The 12,288-nt window shown below is 46.6% G+C and overlaps 1 protein-coding gene across 1 annotated transcript in view; it reads right to left on the minus strand.

The window, feature by feature from the left end:
- The window catches only part of Tmtc1 (transmembrane and tetratricopeptide repeat containing 1), a 205,632-nt gene that overhangs the window by 72,202 nt on the left and 121,142 nt on the right, over positions 1-12,288 (minus strand). Inside the window, exon 11 of the mRNA XM_005364621.2 lies at positions 186-307. Coding sequence (XP_005364678.2) covers positions 186-307 — 122 coding nt within the window. The remainder of the gene's footprint in view (positions 1-185; positions 308-12,288) is intronic.

Raw genomic sequence — 12,288 nt, forward strand, 5'->3', positions numbered from 1 at the left:
ACTGCCGTACAGAGGACCGTCTCTCAGAAGGACCCACTGACCTACTGCCGTACAGAGGACCGTCTCTCAGAAGGACCCACTGACCTACTGCTGTACAGAGGACCGTCTCTCAGAAGGACCCACTGCCGTACAGAGGACCATCTCTCTGAGCTCTTGGGGCTTGCGCAGCTGGTGAGCATAATTACCTAGGCATGTACAGGACTCGCTCGGCCACCACAAAGCCCACCCTGAAGAAGAGGTTGCTGGCTGGAATGAACGGGAACACGAGGAACAGCAGGCCGGCCAACACTTCCTTGTGCTCCAGCCTCTGAAACACACAACAGGGAAAGGATACATGGATCTCGGCTCAACTCTGCCCGAAACAGCACGTGACCACCTCACCCTCGGGTTCTCAGCTGATGAGGTCACATCGGAGAGCTGAACTGACCTGCTTAGTGGTGCCGGCTTGCCACGCACCCATCTGTGCCCAACACACACCCGTCACCAGAGACACCTGACAGATGCAGCGGGTGGTGACCACCGCCCACTGCTCTGGGAAGCCTGAGAACTCTGCTGCACACTCTGTCCCCACCCCTCCCCCACAGCCTCGAGATCGTGCAGAGGGCAAAGCAGCTGGGCAGAGCCAGGCACTGAGATACAGTGGTACCCTTTTCTAAAGAAGAGGCCAAAAGAGTCTCTAGCAGGAGCCAAGCTTTGTATAAAGGAAATGCTGTTCTGATGACCAAACTGGGGGTGCCATTGTGCAGGCAGCTGAATTGTAGGTTTCTGGGTGCCTCTCAAATTCAGCTAAAGCAGATTTTTTTATTTAGGTTGGGTTTTTTTTTGTTTGTCTTGTTTGTTTGTTCTGTTTTGAGACACAATCTCTCTCTGTAGAGAAGAGACATACAACAATCTTTCTCCCATAGCCTCCCCGGTAGGCTATGAGAGAACATATGTATGAACAACTCATAGGCATGGGTTACCAGGACCGGTTACAAAATTTTTTAATTTAAAAAACCACTATGAGTTGGCCAGTGGTGACACATGCTTCTGATCCCAGAACTTGGGAGGCAGAGGCAGGCAGATCTCTGTGAGTTCCAGGCCAGCATGGGCTACAGAGTGAGTTGAAGGACAACAAGGACTACACAGAGAAACCCTGTCTTTTAAAACCAAAAGAGAGAGAGAGAGAGAGAGAGAGAGAGAGAGAGAGAGAGAGAGAGAGGGGAAGGAAGCTCACTAAATTGGTAAAGGACCTTTTTTGAGTATTTGTAAAGATGTTTCTTAATCTTTGTGTTATTAAAACTAATAAAAATTAACTTGTAATGGTTCTATTAACTAAAATCTCTCCCCTCAGAGTTCAGGGAACCCCATAGGAGGAAGAAGAGAGTCAGAAGGGAGGGAGGACACCAAGAAAACAAGGCCTCTAAATCAACATGAACAAAGCTCACGCGAACTCACAGAGACCGAGCAGCACGCGCACAGGGCCTGCACGGGTCTGCCCCAGCTCCTCTGCATGTACAGTGTTGTTGGGATTCCCGAGTGTGTGCACAAGCGGGCTTCTGATTCGTGTGCCCTCTCCGGCTCTTCCCTTCTTGTTGGCCTAGCCTGTCTGACTTTATTGAGATAGTTTTTATTTTATCTTATATTTTACTTTGTTGTTGTTTTTTTTTTAAAAACTGAATGAATGAATGAATGAATGAATGAATGTATGTAAATCTAGCCACTCGGGTGAACGCAAACAACAGAACTCTCATCTATCCCTGCTAGGAAAGGAAGGATGAGTTTTCTCTAATGGAGTGACCCCGGGTGTATCAACCACTCCGGGGCAGATCTCATGTTCAGGAGTAGTTAACCAACAAAGAATGGGCAGCATAGCTTTTATGTGGTTACAGCTTGGTGTTTTTTGATTTGTTTTCTTTTCTCTTTGCGTGATGTTGTGTTTCGTTTTCTAGGTTTGGGGTGTTTTGTTGTTGTATTGTGTTTTTGGTTTGCTCTTTAAGAAAGAACTTTAAGTTGGGTAGTAAGGAGAGTTTCTGGACAAACTTGGGAGAAGGGAAGAATATGATAATATGTATGTATATATATATATTTATATATAATAAAATCATTTTAGAAAAGTGGCTGTTTTATACGTATGTGTTGTAACGGACACTGTAGACAGACCTGCACCTCCATGTTTATATGCAATAGATGTGCTTGAAGAGTTTTAGTTAAACACATCAAGGACATTGGATGTTGCTAGTTTAGACGTACAGCCAGCAATCCCAGGACTCAGAAGGCGGAGGCAGGGGGACCATGGACAGCCCGAGGCTAGCCTTGGCTGCAGAGGGAGACAGCTTCAAAAACAAACAGAAAGCTTAAGAGCTGACCAGGTCTCCAGGCGGCTAAAGGCTGCTAGGGAAGGAAGGGAAATTTCCATTAACAGTATAGCTGCAGGTAAGCAGCTGGAGCTCCTGTACACAACCCCTCATCCAGGATCTCAGAAGAAACCTGCATGAGATAATTTAAAAAAAAAAAAAGTATGAAGACAGAAGAGTACAAGGTGGGAAGATCAGGAGAGAGGAAGTGAAACAAGGATAATGGAGGGCAAAGTGCCAAAAATACATTATATATGAAAATGCTGTAATGAAACCCATTATTATGTATAATTAACACATGCTAATAAAATACAAAGAAGGAAACCAAGTAGAACTTTCCGTATCGCATGCTGCATCTTTAATGACTCCCATAAATATTTAAAGTACTATATTACTTTTAATAACTAGAAAAGAATAAGACAACATCATGGACATAAATAAAATACCCTACCGTGAACTACAAATACTCTAACTATGCAAAGTAAAAGATTTGTCACCAGGACTTTATTAAAATCTTTGTCTTATTAACTACCACATGCAGAGTAATGAAGTCTCTGGGAAAGATTCCATATGATTTGAAGAGTTTCCCTCAAATGATTTCTTTCTGTTAGTAATGACCTATGGGAAGCAAGCCCTAGAAGAGAGGGGATACAGGTCATTTTAGTGGCTTCCAAATCAGGTAGGTACAGACAAATGTTACGCATATATACATCATATACATACATGTGTATGTATCTCTAGGATCTTCCAAAATTGCCAAATAAAAATGTAAAAAAGAAGGAAAAACTGAGGCGCCAGTTGACTGTGTTTAAAAGCCACAAGCTGTCTGCTTCGGTTTTCTTTTTGTTGCTGAGATAAAATGCTCTGACCACCAGCAGCTTAGGGGAAAAGGGTTTATTAGGCTTACACTCCCAAGTCACAGTCCACCACTGGGGAAGTCAGGGCAGGAATATGAGGGAGGGCCCGACTACTATTCTACATACCTCTAACCAGGGGACTTGGTTCACAGCCAAAGAAGTGAGACAGGAACCTTGGTGTGGCTTTGTGATTGGAAGTTATGTCCAGGTAGCTTCTTAGGCAGTTTAGGAACAATTGCCTAGGAAATAGTGCCAGCTACAGTGAGCTGGGTCTCCCTGTATCAATTAATAATCAAGACAACCCCCCACATACATGCCCACAGGCTAAGAAATTCTTTAATTAGGATTCTCTTCCCAGATAATTCCAGACAGTTAATCAGGGAACAGTCTGAGGCATTCCAGTCCAGGACCTGGAGTACTAACCAACAGCAAACACCCCCTCAGAATGTTATGCTAGCACTGACAATGAACCCCAGAGTGGGTGCCTTTTCTATACCCAGCTCTTCACTATCCCTGAATCTACACTCAGTACTTTGGAAATAATCTTTTTATTCGGTTTTAATTTGTAGAGATAGATGACTTTCACTTTCAGCTCTTTGAAAGCTAACCTCTACGAGAAATCAATCTCTGTTTCTCCACTTTGATAGATCTAACTCTATGGTTCATTCAAAACACCACAAAACTTGTTACGTGTAGCAACTCTCTTAGCAGTGGAGATAACAGAAGGAGCCAGGTGGCTGAGACCCTCAGCACTCCACTTCAGAGACCGAGGACATGTTCCAGACTGCAGAGAATCCATCTGCTCTGCACCGAGGACCTTGAATCCATTCCCCAGCAGTGATGACACTGCTGCTGGCCATATTCTGGGTGGCTCTGCACAGTTTCCTCCTAGCAACCTTTGCAATCTCTGCTTCTCTCTGGCAGTGACTAGCTTGTCTGTCTACGGTACAGCTCCTGCCTAGAATCTCTATGTTAGGCTCTGAATACTGATTGTTCCTCCAGACCCAGGCAGGAGTTTAGTCCCAAGGCTCATGTTTAAAGTATTAAGAGTATGAAAACATAACCTGATAATGGCCATCAGAGGTGGGGTCCTGCAAAGTGAGTAGATTTGATGTAGTCATCAGCATGAGCTCCAGGAGTGAACCCTTGAGACCACACAATGACCACACAAATGAGAGCTATAAGCACACTTCCTCCACGGTATGATGCAGTCCAAGGGAACCCTCACCAAAATCTGAGTTTTCAAAACGGTGAGCCAAACAAACCTCTCTTTGAGAGGAGTTTGCCTCAAAAGGATGGAGCTAGAAAACATATTGAGTGAGGTAACCCAGACCCAGAAAGACAAATATCATATGTACTCACTCATAAGTGGTTTTTAAACATAAAGCAAAGAAAACCAGCCTACAAATCAGAATCCCAGAGAACCTAAACAATAATGAGGACCCAAAGAGAGACATACATGGATCTAATCTACATGGGAAGTAGAAAAAGACAAGATCTCCTGAGTACATTGGGAGCATGGGGACCTTGGGAGAGGGTTGATGGGGAGGGGAGAGGCAGGGAGGGGAGCAGAGAAAAATATAAAGCCCAATAAAATCAAGAAAGAAAGAAAGAAAGAAAGAAAAAAAGAAAAAAAGAAAGAAAGAAAACATGTGAACATGTGTAGCTGGGAATAAGAAAAAGTAAATAATGGAAATTTGTTAGGAATGCATGAAGGTACAAAAGCAGCAGCAGGAAGGAAGGACAAACGGCAGCAAGGATGTTAACAGCAGAGTTGAGTATATTTGCTAAGGGATGGACACACACAAATATAATCATTAGGTGTTGTGAGAAGAATTACTAAAGAAAGGAGACATTCAAATAAAAGTAATGCAATGTGATGTTTATGTTGTAACAAAAAGAGAGAGAGAAAAGGAGTATGCCTCAGATAGTATGTTATCAAAACCCAGGTGAATCCGTTCTCCCTGGCTACAGCTCTCACCTGTGTGTCCTGCTGGTCTCTGGTTCAGGGCAGGGAGAGAGACGGAAATACAGCTTTAAGGAAGGTTACAAGTCGGGCACAGGCGGGCTGGCGGGGCTGGCGGGGGGCTGGCGGGGCTGGCGGGGCCGGCTCCAGCACACCCACAAGTGTTTCTGTCTCCATATGGTGTTGACCACTGCTTTCCTGACAGGCTTCAGCCCTTTGGTAAATCTCCCATTTTTAAGATCAGTGAAGCTATAAAAATTTACAGTGTTGCATAAAAACCACAATTATGGGGCCTGGAGAGGATGGCTTAGTCAATAAAATGCTCGCCTTGCCAGCATGAGGATCCAACACCCATGTGAAAAGCCAGATGTCCTCGTGTCCTGTAATCTCAATGCAGGGGGAGTGGAAATGAGTAGACCTGGGGTTCACTAGACAGCCTGACAGGCCTAGCTGATGAACTTCAGGCCAGCAGGGGACCCTCCTCACAACACAAGGTGAAAGGTGCAGAAAGGACAGGCAAACTTGTCCTCTGGCCTCCGCGTGTGCTCTCTCTCTCTCTCTCTCTCTCTCTCTCTCTCTCTCTCTCTCTCTCTCTCCAGCGGGGACCTCTGACAAAGCTCTAAGAAGAAGGGTCAAGGATAGCCCCCTAGGAGATGAGCATACTCCATCTCTCAGGTTGGACAACCGTTTGTTCTCCTAGTCTGATACTGGAGGCATGAGTTCGACTGTGGCAGAGCGGCATGGCTGCCCTGTATTCTGCCTGGCTCAGGCTGGCAGTGCCATTTCCTGCCTTTCTTGAGCACAGATAATGCCTGGTAAATGCTCAGAGGGTAGAAGCTAAAAGGGGGAAATGGATACAGAGATTATACTCCCTGGGAGGCAAAAGGGGAGCGCGTAACTCCAAGCTTTCTCTCCGCCAGTTTCAACACTGCTTTTTCCCACCCTGGACTCTTGGCTAAAACACACAACAGAGCCGGCGGCAGGTTGAATCACAGCATTCAAGACCGACATTTTGGGTTTCCAGTCTTTGATTTTGAACCTAGGTTGTTGGTTTTTTTTTTTTTCCCAAATAAAGCGTAGTGTTTGATTTGTATTTAATTAATGGTCTGAATTTCCTTACCAGCACTGGTTCTGAGATTTCTGTTTCTTATTTCGTTCAAGTGTACAATTAGACAATTACTCTGCAGGGTGAAATGAGGGGGAAGGCTGGAGTAAGTGCTCAGGCTGCCTTACTCTGAGTGGAAGATAATTTATAACTTTACTTGGAAGTGTAAAGTCAGATTTTTGCTTAAACGTGTTGTTAAACGTTTAGAGAAGAATTAACGCGGGCATCTTCAAAGGTAACTTACAGGATAATAAGTACAGAAACATGCATTTGCTTTAAGCTAGGGAAGCATCTGGAAGGAGTTCAGAAAAGTCAGCAAAGCAGAAAATGCTGCAAAATAAATCTTCACCCAGTTAGAATGAAAATATTTAATTTAGGGAGACATAGGGAAGTCAGACATGACTGTCTTCATCGGCATCTTTGGTTCCGAGCAAACATGAAAACAGGCAGCGAAACCTACGTGTTTTTGTTTTGGAAAGGGTTAGACTGGAAGGAAGGGGCAAGATGAGCTACCTTCTACTGAACTTATAAATCCCTCTGTGAGTCACAGAATGGAAGCCACCTGCTAGGCTGATTGGTGGAGGACAGGAGGAGGCGGGAACACATACATGCCAGGGAAGGCTGTCACTAAATTTCAGTGTGGCTTTCAGCACTTAACCTGTCAGTTCAGTCAGTGGGAGTGAAGGTTTCGAACTAAGGGTCAAAGCCAAGCATGGTGGTCCATCCCAGCACTTGGGACATTTGAACAGGACCACTGAGAATTCAAGTCCAATCTCCTTCTCTTCCCCGCACTCCCCACTCCCCCACCCCCGCTGTATGTGTGTGTGCAGGTGTGTGAGGAAGTGTGTGCTCACCAGTAAGGCATGTGTGGAGGGCACAGCTCACACAGGGGTCTTTCTCTACAGCTCACTTTATTTTTGAGACAGTCTTTCAGGGGACTTGCAGTTCAATGTTTGGCTTATGCTGGCTGTCCCCAGAGCCCACAGGCTCCACCCGGCTGTCACTCACCACTGGGGTTATCAGTGCACACCACCATGCTGGACTTTTATACGGATTCTGGAAGTCCGAATTCAGATCTTCACTCCTCCTAGCCCCAAACAAAACAGAACAAAATGCCTGCACTGACTAACTCCACAGCTGTCCTCCTACAGCCAACTCCAGGTGAAGGCAGAAACATCAGGGCAGAGACACCACCAGAGGTCAGTGCTTCAGTGTGGAGGAAGCCAGATGAGGTCGCCCCCTCGGGCATCTAGCAGAGGCGTCCATCAGAGGAACACAACAAGCTCAGGTGTCCTACAGCCTACACAGCACTGCTCCTCGTCACACGTTCTGCTTGAGGGATCAAGAAATGGTTTGAGGTGGTTGTTACTCTCCTGAAACCCAATGTCTGAGACCAGACATAACACACATACTCGGTGACTGGAGCCGGTTAAGATGTAACATTCTGGGGCCAATGAGATGGCTCAATGAGTAGAGGCGCCTCCACCAAGCCTGACGCCCTGAGTTTGATAGCTGGGGTCCATATGGTAGGAGACCACTGACAAGCTGTCCTCTGGCTTCCACACAGATGCATGCCCGCAGGTGCAAGCTCATGCATGCACACACACAAATGCACACACAGGCGCAGGTTCGTGCATGTACACACACACACACACACACACACACACACACACACACACACACACACAAATATTTTTTTAAAGGCAGATTTCACAGACCGTGGCTACTGAATAATAAATCAATACTACATCTGAAAAGGACGGGGGGGGGGTGATGACGATTACTTTAGGCGTGACAAATTAAACACTGGGATGGAACTGTCCTCAGCAGAGAAATTCTAGTGACCACAGAGATGCAGAGTAAGCTGGGGGACGACGGCCTTCTGAAGTTTAAATCTTGTTTTAAATTTACCTCTTCGATATTCAGTAACTTACAAACTGTTGAGCATGGCTCTTCTAGGAATGTAATGTGATTGACATTCGGGGTTCACTCGGACAGAAGGGCCTCAGGAGTGAGGAGGAGCCTGGAGGAGTACGGTCGGACTTCACCGGATACCTAGCCTTCAGGAAGTGGGTCGCATGTGCCCAGGCTTGGTTGGTGGCACAGGAGTGGTGTGTTAGTCAGGTATCTGCCGCTGTACAAAATGCCCGAGTAATCGATGGAAAGATGAAAGGTTTGTTTTCTTCACAGTTTTGGAAGTTCTAGTCCATTATTTGTCAGATTGCTGCTCTTGGTCCAATGGGAAGGTAGCCCATCATTGCAAGGACAAAGCCCACCATAGTGGCCAAAAAGCAAAAAGAGTGAGTGTAGCCAATGTCCCAGTGGGCACCCCCAGTGGCCCAACTTCCTCTAAGTTACTACCTGAAAGCTCAGCTAGGTCCCTTTAGCGCTTCAGGCTAGGGACCACGCTTTGAATACATGGCCTTTGGATAATATTCCAGACACAAACTTGAGTAGCCACAGAATCCAAGGTCAACAAACTTAACTTCACAAGGGTGTCTCAGGAAGGGAGGGAAGTAAGGACTCAGTGAGGATCAAGGATGGATTCAGATACAGCAGAGTGGTGACTGGATCTGCCTCTGCTGGGGTTGAGGAGGCAGGCAGAGCAGGAATCAGAAGTGTTTCCTAAGTCCCTTTGTCCTATGGATATGTGTGACTGGCAGAAAGAATTTCTTACCTACCACACTTGTGTGGAGACTTCTGCTAAGCAGGCACCGCCCCCAATGCAGGATGCCACTGACACCTCCTAGGTAGGTACCGCTCCCCCAATGCAGGATGCCACTGACACCTCCTAGGCAGGTATCCCCACCAATGCAGGATGCCACTGACATCTCCTAGGCAGGTACCCCCCCAATGCAGGATGCCACTGACATCTCCTAGATAGGTACCCTCCCCCCAATGCAGGATGCCACTAACATCTTTCTGCCAAGAAAAAGACAAGACGCTTTTCTTGTCACACTTGCTGAGAGCTGTGGTTCATCTACCCACATGGAACTGCCTCAGAGGACGAACACTTGTTCTGTACTCAGGGATCAATGAGGAGGAGGAGGAGGAGGAGACATAAGAGGTATGCAGCTGTGTTCTCCTAGTGAAGACCCAACCGGCTTACAGGGGCATCTCTTAGCAACGGCTCACCCTGTTTTATCAGACAAACTGCAGAGGCGGGTCTGGCTGACTTCAGGTCACTCTGTGCATGGATGGCACAGGGATCCTCTTTCCTGAGCGCTACAGGAAAAGTACGCTGAGATTCGGGCGTTAGCAGGTAGATTTAGTTTCTGTTCCCAGCTAGGGGGTCCTTACCCAGAATCAAAATACTGTCTCTACCAAAATGGGTTGCAAATCGGGGGACATGTCAATTTTCCTGATTCCGGGTGTGTGATGGTGAACGCCTGCTGGACGATCCGTTCTCACAGAGGCAGCTAAAGGGATCCTTTCGCAAGTTACTGACCCGGCCGTCCCGCCTCACTTTTCACTGTGGGTTCAACCACGGCTTAGATTTCCTGGACTAAAGATGGGGCAAAGGGTGGAGCAGGAGGCTTTGTGATGTACAGGCTTCAAACACCTGTAATTTTCCAAGTCCAGACATGAACATATCAATGTGTCCCTTTCTTTGTGTCAAAGCAAGGAAGACATGACCATCCAAGGGCCCATTTCTGTCAAACACGTGAATGTTTAGGGAGAAGGCACTTGATAAAAGGTGGGGCCTGATGTGGGCCAAAGTCACGCAGTGGGGTCATGTTTTCCTTGGAGGGGGGATGCTTGTGAGGTTCTAAGAGAAAAACATTCTAGACAGAAAAACCAACGTAGCGTGTTTCTTTAGCAAGTGTTGGTGTCCGACTGTTCTCAAGGGAAGACGTTGATGTGATGGGAGCCTAAGCCTATGTGAACTCAGGTTTACTTGCCAGTGACTCAAATCCAAACAAGCTGTGTGTCTGAAACAGAGGGAATTTTCAGGGCAGCGCCAAGGAGGGCAACATTAGTAAATGCTCTTTCTCCCCAGTTAATCACTGTTCTATAGCAAATGTCAGGCTCCTGGTTACAAGCCCAAAGCCAGTTTGGCCACTTGGACTCGCCAGCTCCTCCTGTAAACACTAGAGGCCTCTGGCAATCAGAGTCAGATGGGTTTCAGGAATGAAATTATATTATGCCTTGGACAAGATTCTACCCAAATGCAATCATTTATTGGAACATGCTGGCCCCATGAAGCTCCAGGGACTCCCTCCTCTGCTCTCCAGCCCTCCTACCAGAATCTTCCATGACCCAGGGCTGGGTAACTCATTTGTAACCCTAACATATAGGGGCCTAAAAATCAGAAAAACAAACCAAAAACCCAAAAACCCTATGAGCTCCAGGATAGCCTAGACTACAAGAAACCATGTCTCAAAAACTAAGAACAGAGTTTTTCAGGAAAGGTGCCCTCTGTAGTGACCACACAGCACAGCACCGGGGACTCTGCCAGATCTCTGCTCCTAGCGCAGCAATGAAGCCGGAGGAGCAGCTTCTGCTATTCTGGGTGTGGGGTCACTTTGCTCACCTCTGGAAATGGCCATTCATAAAGAGTGGAGCTGTTGACACCGCCTTCCTGGACTAGCCTAACAGATGTAGTAGCCTGGACACATCCTGACGCCACAATCACAGCAACACTGTCGCACACACACACACACACACACACCACACCACACACACCACACCACACCACATACACTGGGGTGAGGAGCAAAGGGGGTGATCGCTAACAGTCTCTACAGAACGAAAAACAAAATTCTGTATTGCGAACAGCTGGACCGCAAGGCAGAAGTGAGAGGCCAGCCAGGCCAGGGCAATAACCTAGGGCTTTAATGGCATGGAGAGGGTGGGAAAGTGTCACAGGATGAACTAAGCAGATGTTGGAGTCAGGGGAAGAGGAGGAAGAGAAAGAGGCCCAGAGAGGAAACCTCGAGAATTTTGGCTTGGGCCAACAGTAGAGAGCACTGGGATGGAAAAGGCTGTTGCGGGGGTGGAAGGGGGGGAAGACCAATGACTTTGTTCAGCAGTTAATCTGACTTGAGACAAGACGCACATACAGACAGCACGTTCTACTATTTGCTTAGCGTGGTAAGATGCTCTAAGCACGATTCCATTTATCCTTGACACACTATAAGTAAGAAAGAAGTCCCACAGGACGTACCATGGTAGGAACAGAGACAGAAACACTAAGATTCCCATTGCAAACTTGCCTTCCAACGCCTGCTGCTCTTTAAGCAACGCACACATAAAGTGGGTATTTCCCCTTTAATGAGGGGTAGCTGTTCCTGTGCTGAACTCATTTCCCCCTGGGTACTAGGATCCCACCTTCTAAAGAACCTGGTGATCCATCCTGCCTCGTATTTTCCAATCCAATAAACAACACAACAGGCTTTTTATTCTCAGCTGCTTGTTTCTGCTACTTTTAACTCTGAAACTCATGATTTCATATTTCGTGGCCGAGAACAAGATGAAAAAGAATATGCTCCTTTAAAGACAACGCTATGCTCTGATAGAAACAGAAAGGGCTGGATGGTTTGAGGAGTTATAAAAATATCTTTAAGGTTATAAGTTTAAAATTATAGGAAGTATCTTACAGCTTTGTGGTAACAGGTTAGTTCCCTAGAACGGCCATTCATTAAAGTAAGAGAGAAATAACAAGTGTTGAAAAGAAGATTATAGGGCTCCGTAGACTGTACAGGCATCAGAGTGCTTTCTGTGTATGCACGGGGACCTGAGTTTGATCCCCAGCACCCATATCTAAAGCTGGGCATGGTAGTGAGTGTTTGTTGAGGGAAGAGACAGAGGGGCTTGGGGCTCGCTGGCTAGTCAGATAACCAGCAAGCGCCAGGCTCAGTGAGAGATTTGCTTCAAAGCAATAAGGTACGGAGTGATTGAGGAAGATACTCAGTATCAACCTGTCTGTCCTCTGCGGGTGCACACACAGTGCTCACTATCAACCTGTCCTGTGTGTGCACACACAAGTGCTCACCATCAACCTGTCCTCTGTGTGTGCACACA

This window comes from Microtus ochrogaster (genome assembly GCF_000317375.1).
Source record: "Microtus ochrogaster isolate Prairie Vole_2 chromosome 14 unlocalized genomic scaffold, MicOch1.0 chr14_random_2, whole genome shotgun sequence".
Classification (NCBI taxonomy): domain Eukaryota; kingdom Metazoa; phylum Chordata; class Mammalia; order Rodentia; family Cricetidae; genus Microtus; species Microtus ochrogaster.